This window comes from Hemibagrus wyckioides, linkage group LG14 (assembly GCF_019097595.1).
Source record: "Hemibagrus wyckioides isolate EC202008001 linkage group LG14, SWU_Hwy_1.0, whole genome shotgun sequence".
Classification (NCBI taxonomy): domain Eukaryota; kingdom Metazoa; phylum Chordata; class Actinopteri; order Siluriformes; family Bagridae; genus Hemibagrus; species Hemibagrus wyckioides.
Window position 1 is genome coordinate 7,194,031 of NC_080723.1, and position 21,310 is coordinate 7,215,340.

At 38.2% G+C, this 21,310-nt stretch overlaps 1 protein-coding gene across 1 annotated transcript; it reads left to right on the plus strand.

Annotated features, from left to right (window-relative positions):
• Positions 1-5,489: 5,489 nt before the first annotated feature.
• On the plus strand, positions 5,490-20,910 carry dhtkd1 (dehydrogenase E1 and transketolase domain containing 1). The gene is made up of 17 exons (XM_058408050.1): positions 5,490-5,783; positions 6,067-6,219; positions 6,385-6,596; positions 8,300-8,494; positions 10,579-10,848; positions 12,272-12,443; positions 12,885-13,083; positions 13,167-13,479; positions 15,057-15,141; positions 15,294-15,433; positions 15,553-15,703; positions 16,299-16,405; positions 16,528-16,692; positions 16,985-17,067; positions 17,177-17,346; positions 18,146-18,231; positions 18,351-20,910. The coding sequence occupies exons 1-17, from the start codon at positions 5,591-5,593 to the stop codon at positions 18,450-18,452; spliced, it is 2,796 nt and encodes a 931-aa protein (XP_058264033.1). The 5' UTR covers positions 5,490-5,590; the 3' UTR covers positions 18,453-20,910.
• Positions 20,911-21,310: the final 400 nt, after the last annotated feature.

Sequence of the window (21,310 nt, forward strand, 5' to 3'; positions counted from 1 at the left end):
ACAGATTTGCCTTAAACACATATTTTATGATTTATGCATTATTTTGTCATTTAAAACATTATTAAAAATATTTCCAAAACTTTATTTTAAAATATTTTCTTTACCAAAGATAAATATTACATAAAAATGTTTGTATGACAACATATATTACACTATAATAATATATTATAGTGATCACCTGAAAAAACAAAAGTAAGTTTGACTGTCAGAGTCTCCAGAAGAGCTGTCAGATTCACCTAGATGCTTAGAAAAACTGACTCGCCAATTTCCTTATAGAATTGTACCAAATATTCCTGAGACTACTGATTAATGTTTAAAGACAAAAGTTATGTCAGATAGTTACTTTGTTTAGTTGTTGCTGTTATTTATATAAGTTTTTGTATAGATTTAATTTAATTGCATTCCATTTAACAGCAATATTTTTGAAGTTACCTTTGCTTTACTGCATTTTTTGGCATGTGTAATATGACTTAATAGTTAATATTAATGTGCTCATTCTAATATTTCTTATAACACTTAATTCACAGTGTTTTCTATAGTTGAAAAACAGATTAATAAACAACAAAGAAAAACAATTTGATTGGTTCGTGGATTTTTCTTGTTAGGACAAATTTATTTTACATTTATAGAAGGAGTCTCCAGTGTCAGCAAACGCTTTCCAGAAAGAGAATTCAGGAAAGAGGGATTCATGTTCTTTCTTTTTTTTTGCTATAATGCTAATGTGTAAAGTCAATAACCTGTCTCTGAACGTCGACAAGACTAAAGAGATGGTTGTTGACTTCAGGAGAGCAAAGAGTGACCATTCTCCACTGAACATCGATGGGTCCATCGTGGAGATCGTCAAGAGCACCAAATTCCTTGGTGTTCACCTGGCGGAGGACCTCACCTGGTCACTCAACACCAGCTCCATCACCAGGAAAGCCCAGCATCGTCTCTACTTCCTGCGAAGGCTGAGGAAGGCTCATCTCCCACCTCCCATCCTGACCACCTTCTACAGAGGGACCATCGAGAGCATCCTAAGCAGCTGCATCACTGCCTGGTTTGGGAATTGCACCATCTCGGACTGCAAGACCCTTTAGCCTATAGTAAGGACAGCTGAGAAGATCATTGGAGTCTCTCTTCCCTCTATCACAGACATTTACTCCACATGCTGCATCTGCAAAGCTAACAGCACGCCCCTCTCACACACTCTTCACCCTTCTGCCATCCGGAAAGAGGTACCGAAGCATTCGGACCCGCACAACCAAACTGTTGAACAGTTTCTTCCCTCAGGCAATCAGGTATCTCAGCTGAGCTGGACACACACACACACACACACACACACACACATACAACCAAGATCTGATCTCAAAGAACTGAACTGTGCTGGACACAGACACACACACATACATAACACACACACACAAAAAAGAACTGGACTGTGCTGGACATAGTCAGACACACACACACACTAAATGTCCTGTTTGCACGCACATGTCACTTTACATTTCACTTCACATTTATATTTATATTAGTCTTGTTACATGTGTCACTTTAATAACTGCAATCACTGTATACACTGTTCTTTCATTGTCTAACATTGTCTTGGTCTTTGCACAAAGTCGGCCTATATGTTGTTTGTCTTGTCTTGTCTTCCTGTGCACTTCTGTTGTATGTCTTAAAGATTGCACCGTAAGTATAGTTTAAGTATAGTTTAATTTTAATTTTTAAATTATAGTTTAATTTTTTTATCTCTATGTTTAGTTCTATGTTTGTCTGCGTCACTGTACTTTGTCTGTGTTATGTGTAGTACCTCTGGTCTAGGAGAAACGTTGTTTCACTTCACTGTGTACTGCATCTGCTATATATGGTTGAAGTGACAATAAAGCTTCTTTGAATTTGACTTTGACTTGAATGACAACAAGAACTATTCTCACAGATGTTCCACAATATTATACCCAATAATAAACATTACATTAAATTAAATACATTAAATACAACGTTACATTAAATGAAACATGGATGCCTGACCTTAGTAGTACAGGTATAAACAAATTTGGTTAATAATTCTTGAAGCAAACTAATTGTAAACTACAGTGTTACCTGCTTGTGTAGTAAACAGGAAGCTCCTGAAAACTCAGACCTGGAGAGAAACAACCACAGTGTTAAAAAATGGCATGTCTCCATGCTGACCAAACTCATATTGGCAGAAATAAAATTTTATTTTATATGAGTAGCTAATGGTATACCTTCTCTGCACTGCTGTTAATGATGATTATTAAAGCTTAGGCATCTTACTACATACAGCCAAGTTTGTTAATCCAATGCACAAACCGAAGTCTTTTTTTTGTTAACCATAAAACACATATGGGCACAGTGTGTCTCTTCCTAACTGAAAGGTGTGTAAATGTTTAGGGAGTGTAAATGTAAGGAAGTGTAAATGTTTAACATATTGAGTTTTTTGAGAGACAATGATCATACAAAATAGTGGATGTTGAAAATCTGCAAACAGGTTATAAAGCCATTTCAGAAACCTTTGGACTCCATAAGTCCACCATTAGACAAATAGTATAAAAGTAGTATAAAAGAAGGCAAGAAAACTTTTGTAACCCTGCCTAGAAATGGACCTTCAAAAGCTAGGAGGAAATTTTAAAAAGAGGCAAAAATTAATCTGAAAATCTCTTCCAGAGATCTACAAACCTACATCTGGTGCAAAAATAAGTATCCCCTGAAAAAATGATGTTTTCAACAGACCTAGAAACCTGAAGAGTCCTGGATGTTGGACATGTGAATTCAAAATTGAATTATTTGAGCAGACTGAGAGGGATCATACTTGGCAAAGAGCCAAAATCTTCCTACAGTCATCAAGGAATTCTTGGGAATAACATCATTTACGTAAGTCTAATAATGCATTAGATCAAAGATGCCAAATCTCTGAGATGAATCCTAATGAGATGTGGTGGCAGGATTAGATTAGATTAGATTAGATTAGATTAGATTAGATTAAATTAGATTAAATTAGATTAGATTAGATTCAACTTTACTGTCACTGAACATGTGGGTACAAGGCAACGAAATACAGTTAGCATCTAACCAGAAGTGCGTTTTCGCAGTGCAAATAATTAGCATATATAATAAGTACATAACAATAAATAATTTGCATATATAAACAATATACAAAAATATATAAATAATTTGCATATATAACAGTATATAAACAGTATACAGTGGGAGGTAAATGCAATGAGCAAATGATTATAGTAAATGCAATGAGTGCAAATGAGCAAATGATTATAGTGGTGCAATAAAGAAGGTATTGTATACCATGATAATAATTAAATATGTAAACAGTATACAGAGGAGTTATGTACAATGAGTGCAATGATTTAGATGTATGCAATGAGGAAGATATTGTATATTATGATAAATAATTTGTATATGTAAACTGTACACATACAGTGAGGGAAAAACGCATTTCAGGAAAGTTATACATTGATTTGCATTTTAATGAGTGAAATAAGTATTTGATCCCCTATCGATCAGAAAGATTTCTGGCTCCCAGGTGTCTTTTATACAGGTAACGAGCTGAGATTACAGTAGGAGCAATCTCGGGGAGAGTCATCTGTCCACAGAAGGAAGCAATCAATCAGATTGAGCCATGTACCGTCAAATCTTGAGTGAGAACCTCCTTCCCTCAGCCAGGGCATTGAATATGGGTCGTGGATGCAAAGAGGAGTGGGCCCAAATTCCTTGAGATGTGAGATGTGTGCAAACCTGGTGGCCAACTACAAGAAATGTCTGACGTCTGTGATTGCCAACAAGGGTTTGCCACCAAGTACTAAGTCATGTTTTGCAAAGGGGTCAAATACTTATTTCACTCAATAAAATGCAAATCAATGTATAACTTTTTTGAAATGTGTTTTTCTGGATTTTTTTGTTGTTATTCTGTCTCTCACTGTTCAGATAAACCTACCATTAAAATTACAGACTGATCATTTCTTTGTCAGTGGGCAAATGTACAAAATCAGCAGGGGATCAAATAATTTTTTCCCTCACTGTATGTAAACTGTACACAGAAAGGTTATATACAGAAAGGGTTATATACACTGATAATAATGTGCTCAGTCAATGTGTATGTGATCGGGTGGAGGCAGAGTTCAGCAAAGAAACAGCTGTGGGGAAAAAGCTGTTCCTGAACTTGCTAGTCTTGGTCTGGAGGCTCCTGTAGCACCTCCCAGAAGGCAGGAGGGCAAAAAGGATTTGAGGAGGGCAAAATTCTGCCATGATTCAGCAGGGCTGGTAGAACCCTATCCCAATAAACTTAAACCTGTTGTTGCAGCAAAGGTAGTTCTACCATGAAGTATTCTTAAGGGATGGAATATGCATTCAAGCAGCATTTATAAGCTTTTTAAATCTGTTTAAAAATCATTTTAAACATGATTTCAGAATTTAAATTGCAAGCATATTGGTTGGCAATAAAATTACAGGCTGAAACAACCTAAAGTTTTATTTATAATCCAGATGAATCCAGTGGCTTTTAAGGTGGGTGAATACTTTTGTAAGACTCTATATCTCTACAATAATAAAGATAAATAAAAAATAATGACTACCTTGAAGGTTTCACAAGACTTTGAGCATGACTGTGGTGTTTTTATTTTTTGTTATCACGGTAAAACTGTGGTGTTTTTATGTAGTGGAAGAACAAATAGCGGTGTTTAACACGGAGTAAAAGTTCTGAACAAGATAGTGACTTTCATCACACCACTATGGTGCAGTGATTTATTGCTAAAGATGAAAAGTGACCGGGCTTCAGTTTTAGCACTGTCCACATTTAGAAAAGAAATTGTGCAATTGGTGGAAGGAGCAATGGTCAACTGTCCCTTCAGTCTAAAGTTCACATCAGTGTACAGCTATGAGTGGTGATTAGAAGAAAAGTGTCACTTCAAACATTTTCAAATTTAATCCAAGAGACTCATGACATGTACATTACATGTCATTAGAGGTGCACCACAATCCCATGGATTATCCAGTACTGCTTGACTGGTCTCATCTCTCAGGGCACAAGAAAGGTGAACAAGACTCTTCTGTTATGGCACCTAGGTGGTGGACTAAATTTCCCCGTGTCAGAACCAGCAGTCTGCAAATGGTATCAAAAAAACAATTTATTACTGAAATACTTAAACTAGCACTTGTTAATCCATATATATATATATATATATATATATATATATATATATATATATATATATATATATATATATATATATATATATGTTTTATGCACAGGGTCATGTTTCTTCTTTAACAGGTCTGGGATTTACCCCTTAGATACACTTGACCACATCAAGTGTATCATGCCCGAGGCCTAATTAAAATAATGTCACCAAAATAACGTTGTAATAGAGTTTGTTTGCGACATGAACTGATCATTGGTTAATCTGGTTAGTCTGTATTCCAATCAACGACGTGTCACCAAATCTGTCCTCTTTCGTGCAGCCAATAGGATTTGAGAAAATTGTCGCCTCCCCTCGTTTCTGCCTGTGGCTGCTTCCTATGGCGTGTACAGACTTTAGCCGGTTCAGTGTCGATTTCATTTGAAAGAACCTTTAAAATGTCTGCCGGTGTTATGCTAAAGAGTTTATGTAAAGTTAGTAGATATCCGCTGGCGGTGTTGAGAGCGCCGTTAGTAGCTTCGTACCACACGGAGAGGGGTGTTTTTGGGTACAGACCGCGGAGAGGAAACTCGGAGGAGCCGGACGCCGTGCTGCAGGAGCTACTGAACACATACTCTTCTCTCAATCAAGGTCAATGTGGCTTATAGTTCACTTATTTACACACTGACAACAAATAATGCGAGACGCTAATCAGTATTAAGCATTTTAGATCATTTTAGTAACAGCTTTGTTCCGGTTATTCTTTAGTATCCTGTATGTAGCTACTGTTTATTGTAATGCACTTTATTATTAATGTCGGCGGTAGCAGTATGGCAGGTGTCTGATGTAATCATGTGCTTCTCCAAATGAAATACGCCATGTCTGAATTGCTATGTAGTTAATGTGAGTTTGTGAACTTGCTTTGTATAAACAGATCATGGCCTGGCGCGGTTGGTGGAGGCCTATCGCACACATGGGCACAAAGCTGCTAAAATTAACCCTTTAATGCCCAACGCGCCTGTTATGGACAAGGTGCCGGAGATCAGCATCCTTACAGGCAGCCTCCCAGGAACTATGATCACATCTGGTATGCACTGTTTCTTGGCTCTGGAATTGAGAATCGTAGTTGTTTGGGCATTTCAGGTTTGTCCTAATCATGTCATCTAAAGCTTGAGCTCGAAAAGTAAAAGTATTCCAACTGTAGCTCCGCATTGCATCATTGTGTGACTCTGGTTTTTGGTCCTTCCTGCAGGTTTAAGGCACTTTGGGAAAGTGGAGGCCAGGACAGAGGAGGTGGTTGCATACTTGGAGGACATCTATTGCGGGAGGATCTCAGTGGAAACCAGTCAGCTGCAGAGTCTGGAGGAGAGAGTGTGGCTCACAGATCGATTTGAGGAGCTGAAGAAGGAGAGCTTCACTGCTGAAGAAAGGAGGCAGCTAGCAAAACTCATGCTGGAATCACAGGTACTAGATGCCATTACAATGCACATTCTTGTGCAAAATTGAAATGATCTGATATAACCAGATCTTCATGCAACATATTATGTCTGTATTTTATTAAAGTAAGGGATTCAATTAAGGGACAAAGGTAGTTTGTGTTAATAAATGTATTTCTTGCAGTCAAATCAAATTTAGGTCATTCTGCCGCAATTCATAATGAAATACGTACATGAAATATTGAAGCCTTGACTATAAATCTTTTCTTACTAATGTTCTATGTACTTATCCATGTTATGTTAGTTTATGTTGGTATTTAACATATTCTTTTTTTAATTGCTGGATGTATTACTAACGCTGGCGCTAGTGTTCATGTGGTATTATTTAACTCTATAATCATACATGTAGCTCTGTTCAGCTTCCCTTTAGATTTATTCGAATGTGCTTACCAGGAATCTGACCTTTATGTGAACTTCTTGCATCTCTTCACTGATCTTATGCAGGTTCATATGAAAGTGTAGCTTTTGGCCCTGGCAAAGATAGTTGGATTAATAGAAACTTCAGTCATTCCATCAAAACAGACATTGGTTGAGATAGTACATGATTTTATGAATGAGTTTCTTTAATAAGAAGTTTACCAAGTGTAGTGTGATTTTGGTTAATATTTCAGCAGGTAAATTATACTGAACACTTAATCTGTAAGGATAATGTATGTGCTCAAATAAAACATGAATACAAGCTATCCCAGTCTCTGTAGTGAACCATACAAAGCTGCTTGGTATTAAGTTTCACTGTAGCTATATATCCAGACAGTTGCGGCTTAATTTAGGCACGATTCATGAATAATTTGACTTCATAAATAATTTGCGTGTACACACACAGGTAGCGATTACAAGGACACATGTGTTTGACTTTCCCCTGCTATGCAAAATAAACTCCTGAGCTGGGGCTGCTGACTGCCTGAAGTTTCTGTGGATGTTCTCCCTGTGTCCATATAAGTTTCCCCTGGGTTCTTCAGTTTTGTGCTACCTCATTTTAAACCTGCCACTAGGTTGATTGGTTACCTGAAATTGCCCCTAAGTGTGTTTGTGTGTGTGTGTGTGTGTGTGTGAGCTGAGGCGTACAGGGCACAGAAGTCACCAACTTTCTGCAGTCAATAGCTACAGACCTCCGAACCTCATGTGTCCTTCAGATTAGCTCAAGAACAGCTTCATGGAATGGGTTTTCATGGCTAAGCAGCTGCATCCAAGCCTTACATCACCAAGTGCAATGCAAAGCGTCAGATGCAGTGGTGTTAAGCAGATTTGATGAATTTAATCCTGGGCATACTTAACTTTAAAACCAATTTGTCATGTCTAGCAAATCTGACATTCTGATAAAAATAAAGAAATGTCTAAGCTTGCTGATATGTGGCAGTAAAGAACACCACAGTGTGAAACATAGTCCTTCTTATCCTACTTATATTTTAAATCATTACAAAAACGGAGGATATTTTGTATTTGTATGTTCATGACCATGTCAGATATGTTATGATACCTGGCAACCAATCAGAAACTAGTATTTTTCCATAGCCATCAAATTTATTATATTGGGGATACTTCTGCATTGTGAGATCTGGCCTGTTTTATTCGAATCAGAGGGAAAACCCTGGACAATCTCATAAATGTCTCATAAATATCTTAATACATGAGATTGATTAATTATATTTTATTATTTTTTAATTGTTGAAGGAATTTGACCACTTTCTTGGCACCAAGTTTGCCACAGTGAAGAGGTATGGAGGAGAGGGAGCAGAGAGCATGATGGGATTTTTCTTCGAGCTTTTCCATTCAGCTGCAAAGAGTGGCGTAACAGATGTGGTAATGGGAATGCCTCACCGCGGACGCCTCAACTTGCTTACCGGACTTTTGCGCTTCCCACCCGAGGTGAGTAGAATAATGGTGAAAGGAAAGGTTGTAAATGTATTAACCATTTTTCTGTAGTGCACTGTCTGTTATTGTCCGTCCATCTACAAATTATTACTTGACAAATCTTAATAGTAACAAGAATACATAAGGGTGAGTTGAACTCTGTAAATGCAGACAAATAAGCAGCAACCACATAAAGGTGCTAAAACCTTAACTGAAATAAATTTGTGCCTAGTGACTGTAAATTTTGAGTGTTTTTTTGTATTCAAATGGGAACCAGTAGTGATTTATACCATGTGCCATTTGTTTTTGAAAACATTCGGAATTTTGGTGCCAAATGTGTTCTGTGGCTTTCCATACTGGCACTAATATCATAATATTTGGGGATTTTACATAATGGGAATTTTGGAAAGCCAAGAACAGTGTATCATCCTTGTCTAGTTTGTCTAGTTTCCATATAGCTCCATAACTATATACAGCTCTGAAAAAAAATAAGAGACCTGCCACAATCTCCAGATTTGAACCCTATTGAAAACATCTGGAATGTCATCATGGATGGATGGTCACAAACCATCAAGCAAAGCTGAGCTGTTTGCTTTTTTGCAAAAAGAGTGGTATAAAGTTCCCTAACAGCAATGTGAAAAACTGGTGGAGAGCATGGAGCCAAAACGCATGCAAATCGGGGTTATTCCACCAAATACTGATTTCTTAATGTTATTTAGCCAAATCATTAACACAATTTGTTTACAGATTATTTGCATTTTGTTTTATTTGAGTTATTAAAGCTCTGCAAAATCTTGGGTTATTTTGATGTGTTGTCATTTCCTTTAAATATACACTCTAAATAACAATAGTTATATTTTGAATTTAGGAGAAATATTGTCAGCAGTTCACAAAAAATGAAATAAAACTGTTTATCTCACCAATACATGAACCTGTAAGAAAAAAACATAAACTGATTGTTGCAGTGGTCTCTCATTTTTTTCCAGAGCTGTATATATAAATATATATTTATATAGAGATATTAAAGAAACCACTTTAATATGCAAATTATAATGTAAAACATTGCTATGGACATTTTTTAAATGCATGCTAACAGCAGTTGCAGAGCAGTGAAATGCCTTCTCCTGTACACAAAAACTGTAACTTGGTTGGTTGGTTTGAGCCAGATACATTATCTAAACCTAACTGGGTTCTTTAGTGTTACACAAACCAGAATTCAACTTTCTTGATACACTTTTAACGACAGAAGCCCATAATCAGCTGGTAGCAATAGATTGTGGAATATGAAGAGAAATAAAACGATGGATTTTTGTTGTGACTCCTATCCAGATGTTCAGCTCAGCATTAAATAAATAAATAAATCAGCATTTCTGAATCAGTTGACATTCAAATCAATATCTTTGCTGTAACTATATAATTATAACATCTTTCAGGCTCAAATGAACTCTACACCATATTTCCTGTGGTGGACTTTTCCTGTCATGTTCTAGTTAATGTCTTGTGTTTTAAACCCATTGTTAATCTTACACAGATTCTTTTGATGAGGTTGATAAGTAACTGGAATTGGAGCTGGGGTGTTGGAGCAGAACATCAAACATGCTGTATTGCTGTAATTTGTATGACATTTCATGCAAAATCTCAGCATTGTTGAAAAGTTTTAGAAACAGTGGATTGCATTGGAAATGAGTGAGTGAGGACTGAATTACTTGGTCATCTGAGACCTGATAGCAGGATAGAACACACAAAAGCAAAAAACTGAGAATGAAGCATAAGTATTTCAGAAACCAGTGAAACTATAATGTAGGCCAAATACTGAGGTTACATTGGTTTTACATATCATACTGTATATTTTACATATACTTCAGATAATATATATCCTTCATACATGTTATACACCTGAGCGTTAATTAGGTTTGTCAGCTGAATGCCATTTAGTTATAATGCCCCGCACATTTATGGCACATCCCAGACAGCTAATTTCACTTTTTTTTAAGCCTTGTTTTCAGAGATCAAATAATGAAGCACACTTCTTTTAATAAATAATACTTAAGTCACTTTCAACACTGTCCCATTTGCATTCTCATCTTTTCTAACTCCAGCTGATGTTTCGTAAAATGAGAGGTCTCAGTGAATTCCCGGAGAACTCTCCCGCCATTGGGGATGTCCTCTCTCACCTCACTTCTTCTGTGGACTTGGAAGTTAGCACTGCTCACCCGCTCCACGTGACCATGCTACCCAACCCATCCCATTTGGAGGCCATTAACCCTGTAACTCAGGGGAAAGCACGCAGTCGACAACAGGTTAAACAGGATGGGGATTATTCTAATGACAGCAACGCTAGGCCTGGAGATAGAGTCATCTGTTTGCAGGTACCGTTTTTGTATACTGGCTTGTGTTATAAGGTAAAATATTGGCAGTGTTTTTGATCTGCCTTCATGGCATGGAATTACTATATATAATGGAAATTGGACTTTGGAAATTGGAAGTTGGTCTTTAAGGCAAGCAGCACTGCTCATACCAGGGGTGTCCAATCTTATCCAGAAAAGGCCAGTGTGGGTGCAGGCTTTCATTCCAACCAAGCAGAAGCTACACCTGATTCCAACTGGCTAATCAACTGATCTTGGCTTTCAGTGGACTCAGATGTGGCTTCTGCTCAGTTGGAATGAAAACCTACACCCACACCGGCCCTTTGCGGATAAGATTGGACACCCCTGGCTCATACGATCATGGCACAAGAAACCCGTTTTTCCAGGTTGAAGGTTTATTTCCTGTCATCACAATATGTCTGAACATGTTAACAAGTAAACTTGCCTAGCTAATCATCTTCTTCCTCTTCTTCTTGTCCTTCTTCCTCTACTACTACTTCTTCTTCTTCTTTCACTATTATTAATATTTTTCATGGCATGTGAATAGTATCATGTGCTTTTTTTCTTTCTTAAATATACTGTTTTCTCACATCTCACTTTTGTACCTACAAGGGTGAGTCAAATAATAAACTTAAAGTGCAACATAAATTTGAGCAACAGATTCTACATAGCTGTAATTTTACATGAGTCATCAGCAATAAGCAACATCCTGTTTTTGGATCACTGAAGGACGCATTGGGTGGAAAGATCTTCCAGTTGTATAAGGAAGTACAACAGATGGTGCAAACACAACAGGAGGATTTTTTTACAAGGAGGAATCCAGACACTCTTTAAGAAAATACTTGCTCTGAATGAAATGAAGTTCATGTAGAAACATGATGCACCTTTCTGACTCCTGTTTGCACAAAACCATGCGAAATTTTAAAAAAGAAATAATAATGATGATAAAGTTTTCATTTGACGACTTCTCATATATTTCATTGACCATCTAATTTGCTGGTCTTGCCTGCTTTTTAAGCACTGATTCATTCACTCCTAACTGTTCATATTCAATATGAAGGTCAATATCCACTGACCAACTCTGAAACACTCAAACTCATTACATTCACAGCGTTTGCCAGACTCTCTTATCTGGAGCAACTTACGTTTATCTCTCTTTTATACAACTGGGCAGTTGATGGTTAAGACCCTTGTTCAAGAGCCCAATTTGATTATTTTAAAATTACTACTCGTGCAGAAAGTAGATGCCTTAATTGACTTGCTAAAAGAAATGTCTGGTAACATCAATTGTAATTGCGTTAATTAATGTCCACTTATCAAATATTCTTTTGATATATGCATCCTCCTTTGTGTGAATTTTGTTAGAATTTGAAACTTAGTAAGGCAATGAGTTTTGATATTCTATTTTCTTTCATTATATATTTAGGTTCATGGTGATGCCTCATTCTCTGGGCAAGGAATTGTACCAGAAACATTCACCCTGTCAAATCTCCCTCACTTCAGAGTTGGTGGAAGTATTCATCTTATTGTGAACAATCAAGTGGGCTATACCACTCCGGCTGAGAGAGCCCGCTCATCCTTATACTGCAGTGATATTGGTAGGTTTGAGGAGCTCTGAGCACAGACCAGTAAGATATAGTGGGGAAGTGGTAGCTCAGTGTGAAAGAGAAGGCATCTTAAACAAAAACTTAAAAAAAAATATATATATTAAGAACAGATCTTAGAATCTACATGGGTTTAAGAATTAAGCAGCAATAAGTAAGTAGATTTATGCAAAGTGTGCTCAGAATGGATTGAATTATCAACATCTAAAGTGTAAGAAAGTATGAATCTATGCAGGGTAGATATCAGGATAGGTTTTTGTGTAGCTTTAATTTTGTTTATATTTGTATTAGTATGTGCTAAAATTAAAAGTTGCCTCTTGCACTTCCGTGAATGTACTGAATATAGTAGAGTCAAGTGTAGGATTAAATCTTAATCATTGGTCATGGAGAAGAAGTGCTGAGAAAAAATGCACCATGACATACTGTTTCTTTCAGGTAAGATGGTGGGTTGTGCTGTGATCCATGTGAATGGCGATGATGCTGAAGAGGTACTCAGAGGCACACGGTTAGCTGTGGAGTATCAGAGACTCTTCAGGAAGGACGTTATAGTGGACCTGCTGTGTTACCGGCAGTGGGGACACAATGAGCTGGACGAGCCGTTCTTCACAAACCCTGCCATGTACAAAATCATCCGGTGAGCTCTCACTCTGTCCTGGCTTTAATTTTTCAGCCATGAATTCATTATAAGGATAAATCATCCAGAATACTGTTTGGTAGCTCAAGGAAGAGCATTCCAGATTCCTACACTGACCAGCTGATCTCGGAGGGATTGATGACAGAGGAGGAACGCAGTCAAATTAAAACAGCTCACCACTCTTTGCTCAGTGACCGTCTGGCCAACATGACTTTCTATAGCCCTCCACCCACCAACCTGCAGGGCCGCTGGCAGGATCTAACAGAGCCGCAGAACAGAGTTTCATCCTGGGACACCGGCGTGACTGTTCCTCTGCTTCAGTATGTGGGAGCAAAGTCCGTGGAGATCCCTGAAGAGATCCAGGTGCACAGTCACCTTGTGAAGACACATGTAAAGGTAGAGGTTTTATAGCTCTTTTAACTTTTCTTGGTTTGTGTCTTATGCTTGTTTAGGCCCCGCCATTCTGTGAAGCACTTTTGATCCACTTTCATAAAGAAACCTATAAAATCTATTATATCATACTTTATCACAAAACCTTTTCAATCTACTATGTCGATAAACTTGTTTAAACTCTACAGGCTTCTGCAGTTGCTTAATGTTTTACTGTGTTTTATTGCATATGGGCTATTACATTGAACATTGCAAATAAGTATTAATAAAAATGAAGGAAGCTGCAGAAAAGAATGATCTTTTAATTTGATGCTCAAATCCTTTTTAAAAGATGTGTGGTAGTCTGAGGAATAACCATCAGAGGTTTCTGAGGTGGTTTATACCTTTAACATGTGTCCCTTCCCCAAACTGTTACTATAAAGTTCCCTTCACTGAAACAAAGAGGCTCAAACCTGTTCTAGCATGACAGTGCCCCTATGCACAAAGCAAGCTCCATGAAAACATGGTGTGTTAAGATCATGTGTTCTGCACAGAGCCCTGACTTCAACCCCACTGAACACCTTTTGGATGAACTGGAACTCTGACTGCTCCCCAAACCTCCTCACTCTTACATCAGTGTCTGATCTCACTAATGCTCTTGTAGCTGATTGATCACAAATCCTCACAGCCAACATCCAGTAGAAAGCCATCCCAGAAGAGCGGGGCTTATTACAACAGCAAATGTGGAATGGGATGTTTAACAAGACAGTAAATATTAAGCAAAAAGTATGCAAGTGTAATCAGATAACGGCTCTTAAAATATCTGCAATGCTCCTGTGCTGCATTCAGAATTAAACATTTAAACTGTGATTTTCTTTAACTTTAAGTTTAGGGGTTAAGAGATGCTTTCTTTCAAGGAAGGCTATGTGATGGGGTCTTTATGGAAAAAAAAAAATCTCACGTTTCACACCAAACAAACACAATAAAGGCATCTGGGATTTGCTTATAAAAATTAAGTTAGAAGAAGGAACTGTAGCAGATTCTCCAAATTCTCAGTACAAATTACCAGCTGATTTCCTTTAAACTTCACAAATTATATTTGTACTACTATTTTACCAAAACAAAAGCAAAGGATCGTCAGATCAGCTATTGAGTTTGTTTAGTTTACTAGTTTATTGCTTGCTTCACAACTTTTCTTTTAACTAGAAAGATTTAATATCATCATTGAAGACATATTTACTTTAAAGCATTTCTTTGCATTTGCCTATGCCTTTTGCACAGAGCTAACATTAAAAACATTATCAGCTTGTTAAGGTTTTCAGCTTGTTAAGTTTTTTCTCCTGTGTGAAGCATTTATGTAGCTTTTGTTTGTGTGCCTCATTTTAATGGTGGAAGCTGATGGAACTCAGACAAGCAAGAGCTCTCATCTGCAAATTTATTAAGAACACAGAAATTATTTTCATAAATGACCTTTCATTATATCCTGTTATTATATGATAAACAAAATTATTTAATTGGTTGTGAGATGTTGTAGACTACATCTCTTTGTGTCTCTGTTGTTTGTTGGCATTCGATTGAATCTGCTTTTTCACTGAACTTCACAGTCGAGACTGCAGAAACTTGAAGCAGGAGCTGCACTGGACTGGTCCACCGCTGAGGCGCTGGCGCTCGGCACTCTTCTCTGTCAGGGTAAGAACACTTCTTTAAGCTGAATGCTTTCTTATTGTATGAATGTTTAACCCTTCCATTAATGAGTGTTCAGATCCAGCCTAATTTTGCTGCATTATTCTATGATTTAAATATTTTTGGGGGGTTGTTTTTTTCTGCTTGCTTTAACGCAGGCTTCGACGTGCGGATAAGTGGACAGGACGTCGGGCGTGGTACATTTAGTCAGCGTCATGCCATGGTTGTGTGCCAGGAGTCTAATGACATGTACATCCCTCTCAATCACATTGACCCGCAACAAAAAGGCCATCTGGAGGTCAGAATAATACACAAATCTCTTTTACCCCTTCACTTTATAGTGAACTAATTGTATTTTCACTACTGCATCTGAGGTGTTGATATTGTGGATGAGCTGTGTGTGTGTTGTGTTATCAGGTGTGTAACAGTGCACTGTCTGAAGAGGCAGTGTTAGGTTTTGAGTATGGAATGAGTATTGAACAGCCAAAACTGCTGCCCATATGGGAAGCTCAGTTTGGGGATTTCTTCAACGGAGCCCAAATCATCTTCGACACCTTTATCTCTGGAGGTAAAAAATAATAATAACTTCAACAATTCTTTATTAATTGTTTTAATTGAGTGAGCCTAGGAAAACCCACCATTAGTTACTGTAGTTGTGGACGAAAAACTTATATACAGTATACTGTATCTTTAGGACGCCATAAATATATTGGACCAAAATAATGTTTTTACTGACATTCTCTTCATTGCCTAGGCTTTTTTCTAGCGAAGCGCTAGAAGGAGCCATTTCAACAACAAACAGATTTCCAAAACTTTGCTAGCTGTCTGTGATCTATTGTTTTTTGCATGTAGCTATTCCTGTTACTTAATCTGATTAATCTGGTGTGTTTCTAAAATTCTCAAAATGTGTATAAAGTCCCTACACTGCAATCAGAATTAAATCTTTAACTTCTAGCCAAGATATGTGAAAAAGAAATTTGTTTCAGTTTGCCGTTTTCTGAAAAAGTCACCAGGTACGGATGTCCCCATAGGCCAACACACAATTTGACTGATTTGCTTAGCTACTGCTTCTTCAACAATTAAGGACTATTGATTTCATACCAGGAAAGAAACAAGTGTTTTTTTTAGCTGTATATCCTTACAAAATGATTTTCCTCTACTAGGTGAGGCAAAGTGGTTGCTGCAGAGCAGTATGGTCATCCTGCTTCCACACGGCTACGATGGAGCTGGACCCGAGCACTCATCCTGCCGCATCGAGCGCTTCTTACAAGTGAGTAGTGAAAGTATTAAAGTAAACTCTGTTTCATCACACAGACTTTGTACAAGTCTAGAAACTGCTTTATTGATAAGGCAGGTTATATTATTATTAAGCCCCTTTTTCTCCTCTAACAGATGTGTGACAGTAAGGAGGAAGGCATCGACGGTGATGTAGTAAATATGGCCGTGGTGAATCCAACAACTCCAGCCCAGTACTTCCACCTGCTAAGGAGACAAATGATTCGAAACTTCCGCAAACCACTCATTGCGGCATCACCCAAAACACTGTTGCGTTTTTCTGTGAGTTCTGCATTGGAATTATTAGCATACTATTTTTTTTTTTTTTATTGTCTGATTAGACACTTTATGGAGCACTTATTGTATTGCTCCTGTGCTACAGTACAGATCACAGCCTATGTTCTGTGTATTTATTGTTCTGCACTCATCTCCTACTATTGTGTTTCTGTGCTTTATGTAGTAAGGTGTACTGTTATGTGTTGCTGTTGCACACGTTCCAATGTATGCATACAATCTATATAGAAGAATGACAATACAATCTACTTGACATGATTTTTATTTGGTATTACACTAGGGGGCAGTGTCGAGCTTAGAGGAAATGGGACCTGGAACTTCCTTCATGCCTGTAATAGGTGACACCTCTGTAAATCCTGAGAGGTAAGCCATGCAGTGAAGAAACTCATTTTGTTCAACTCTAATACTATACAACAATAAAACCTGCTTGTAATCATTTAATAATCTCTACATTTTCTCTGATGTGTATAAGTGTGCAGCGGGTACTGCTTTGCTCAGGCAAGCATTATTATGCACTGCTGAAACAAAGAGAGACACTGCCTGAGGCATGTAAGAACACAGCGCTGATCAGAGTAGAGGAGCTTTGCCCTTTCCCCACAGATGCCCTTCAGCAGGAGCTCCGCAAATACAGCAATGCCAAAGGTGAGCACTTGGCCATGACATTACATTCTTCTTATATTTTTCCCAAACCAGCAAAACAATGAGAGGGTTTATGGATTTTATTTCATCTTCCTTTAAATAGCAGTTTTTAAGTAGCAACCCAGATCATGCCTGAACACACAATGTTTTAAATCTCATTGTCCTCATGCCTGATGGTTGCATTTTATTTGCCCACTGATGCTTTTAGAGAGTTACTCGAGGATTTGCACTATATGGACAAAAGTTTGTGGACACCTTTAATCTTCCTGCTGTTATAATAAGCTCCAATTTTCTGAGATGTTCTGGGTATTTGCTCATTTAGCTCCTACATCATTAGTAAGATCACGCACTGATCGGGTGAGGACAGCACAGCACAGTCTACAGCACAGTCTGCATTCCAGTTTATCCTTAAATGTGATGAGGTCAGGGCTCTGTGCAGGACACTCGACTTCTTCTACTCCAATCATAACAAACCTGCTTATCATGAACTCGCTTTGTGCACAAGGGTATTATCATGCTGGATCAGGATTGGGCGTCTTAGTTCCAGTGAAGAAAACTGTAATAATACACCATACAGAGGCATCCTATGTGACTGTCTAGCAACTTTGTGGCAACAGTTTTGGGAAGAACCACATATGGGTGTGATGGTATCCACAAAACTTTTGACCATATCATGTATCGCCTGAAAAAGTGTGATGAGTGCATTTCTAAAACAGAGTACAGTATATGGATTTGTGCTGGGTGCAGTAACTCAATCATTTCTAATCCACTTTTAAAGCTTATGCCAAAACTTTTCTTGTAGAGTTTATCTGGAGCCAAGAAGAGCCACAAAACATGGGATGCTGGTTTTTTGTGTCTCCCCGATTCGAAAAACAGCTTGCCTGTAAGGTGAGGATGTGTACTGTTTTGTATCTTTTTTTATTCTTTTCTTATTCCAGTAACAATAATCATACAGTTCTTAATAACAAGATTTTGTCGTCTTTTTTCTTTGCATTTTCTTCACCTAGCTGCGGTTAGTCAGTAGGCCTCCTCTTCCTGCCCCAGCTGTGGGTATTGGTACTCTTCACCATCAGCAGCATGAGGCCATTCTTACAGCCTCTTTCTCCTGATAAACCTAAAGCCCTAAGCCAGCTTCGTCCAGTGCACCACCTGACGTAATGTACAGCTGCCACACAGTCATTCTCCCAATCAGCATCTGTGCCACATTTTTTCTGTGCTATATATTTTTGCATTACAGTCTATTTTATGTTTTAAGGATATGAATATACAGTGAAGAGTCAGTGAATTCTGTAAAGTATTCGGTATGACAGTTCTTTAAAACTGATCAATTACATAGAGCAAAAGGGCAGATTTATAGATGCAGTGTTAAAATACTGATTAGGATCAAGCTGTATTGAGAAAATACATCCTACATACCACACACCTGTGCAGGTGCAATGTATTCAAATGTATATAACAACATTTTAAATCACTCACAGAGGGAAACCATTTCAGATGAAGCAATCTATGAAACACAAATACTGTTACTTAGTAGTCCGGATAGAACAAAGCAAATCAAATCACAAAAACATCCAAATCGATAGTAAACAAATGACAATAATTAAAGCTCATTTGTCAAACTTGAAGAAACTTTGAAATTGTCTTCCTATAGTTTACATAATGAGAATGTGAAGTGTTGATTAGTACTCATTACATGATTATATACAGCAGGTGGTGCTGAATTGTACAAATTTCACACACACACACATGCATAATGTTCCATATGAAAGGGCTACATCAGTTCTGAATTCATTTTTGGTTTTCACTGCCATAATGTTTCTCCCTTTTATTATATACATACACTATATTGCCAAAAGTATTCGCTCACCTGCCTTGACTCGCATATGAACTTAAGTGACATCCCATTCCTAATCCATAGGGTTCAATATGACGTTGGTCCACCCTTTGCAGCTATAACAGCTTCAACTCTTCTGGGAAGGCTGTCCACACGGTTTAGGAGTGTGTTTATGGGAATTTTTGACCATTCTTCCAGAAGCACATTTGTGAGGTCACACACTGATGTTGGACGAGAAGGCCTGGCTCTCTGTCTCCGCTCTAATTCATCCCAAAGGTGTTCTATCGGGTTGAGGTCAGGACTCTGTGCAGGCCAGTCAAGTTCATCCACACCAGACTCTGTCATCCATGTCTTTATGGACCTTGTTTTGTGCACTGGTGCACAGTCATGTTGGAAGAGGAAGGGGCCAGCTCCAAACTGTTCCCACAAAGTTGGGAGCATGGAATTGTCCAAAATGTCTTGGTATGCTGAAGCATTCAGAGTTCCTTTCACTGGAACTAAGGGGCCAAGCCCAGCTCCTGAAAAACAACTCCACACCATAATCCCCCCTCCACCAAACTTTACACTTGGCACAATGCAGTCAGACAAGTACCGTTCTCCTGGCAACCGCCAAACCCAGACTCGTCCATCAGATTGCCAGATGGAGAAGCGTGATTCGTCACTCCAGAGAACGCTCTAGAGTCCAGTGGCGGCGTGCTTTACACCCCTGCATCCGACGCTTTGCATTGCACTTGGTGATGTATGGCTTGGATGCAGCTGCTCGGCCATGGAAACCCATTCCATGAAGCTCTCTGCGCACTGTTCTTGAGCTAATCTGAAGGCCACATGAAGTTTGGAGGTCTGTAGCGATTGACTCTGCAGAAAGTTGGCGACCTCTTCGCACTATGCGCCTCAGCATCCGCTGACCCCGCTCCGTCAGTTTACGTGGCCTACCACTTCGTGGCTGAGTTGCTGTCGTTCCCAAACACTTCCACGTTCTTATAATACAGCTGACAGTTGACTGTGGAACATTTAGGAGCGAGGAAATTTCATGACTGGATTTGTTGCACAGGTGGCATCCTATCACAGTTCCACGCTGGAATTCACTGAGCTCCTGAGAGCGACCCATTCTTTCACAAATGTTTGTAAAAACAGTCTGCATGCCTAGGTGCTTGATTTTATACACCTGTGGCCATGGAAGTGATTGGAACACCTGATTCTGATTATTTGGATGGGTGAGCGAATACATTTGGCAATATAGTGTGTATATATGCGTACACTGTATGTGCCTAAGAAAACGGCACAGATCACTGAAAAGTCTGTTTACCAACAACAATAAGAGACAATCATACATATTTTTCAACTGTTTTTTTCTCTGGGTGCAGGTGAATGTTATGTTATAAATATTATATGTGTATTATATTTCATTATATTTATAACTTATTGGAAAGAAACTGGCTCTGGAATCTTGAACAATCTGCTGTTTTGGTTAAAATATTTTACATGTTCCACATGCAAGTTAACATTCAACAAAGTCTGCTGTTTAAATCCGACTGTCTGTGTTGGGTTTACCTAACAGCCTAGAGTGTATTTTCGGGAACAAGCACTTTAATTATGGTATTTCATTTTCATAGCAAATCTGCAATTCTGCTGTCTTTGACTACATTTTGACTTGTATCCCCTGTTTTTTAAGAACCATTGTTGTACATTTAAAGGAACTGAACACTGAGAAAAATAAATATGATTTTATGTGACCTTGCTTGTAGCATTGTATAGCTGGTAGTTCCGAGTTTGGTTACGAAAGAAGAAGCAACGGATGTGAGAAGCTATATTTATTTTTCAGACCACTTGTTATGTAAAGTGCTTTTACTGATACAACTTTGCAGAAATCTGGTTGCAGATTTATATCCCAGATGAACAAAAAAGAGGCAACAGTGGTGAGAAAAATCTCACCGAGATGACACGAGGAAGCATCCTTGAGAGGAACCAGAATCAAGAGGAAACCTGTTCTCTTCTGGGTAATGCCAGATATTGGCATTGTAATTTGTTACAATATACAGCTGTAGAAAAGTAAAGACACATCACTAACATGCTGTGTTGAAAGGCTGGTCATGTTCAGTCTGAGCCCACTGTGAATAAAGGTCCTTGGAAAGC

Coding starts and splice junctions, on each gene's coding strand:
- dhtkd1 (XM_058408050.1), top strand. CDS start 5,591: ATGTCTGCCGGTGTTATGCTAAAGAGTTTATGTAAAGTTAGTAGATAT. Junction 16,693..16,984: donor AAACACTGTTGCGTTTTTCT/GTGAGTTCTGCA, acceptor GTATTACACTAG/GGGGCAGTGTCGAGCTTAGA. Junction 17,347..18,145: donor CAAATACAGCAATGCCAAAG/GTGAGCACTTGG, acceptor CTTTTCTTGTAG/AGTTTATCTGGAGCCAAGAA.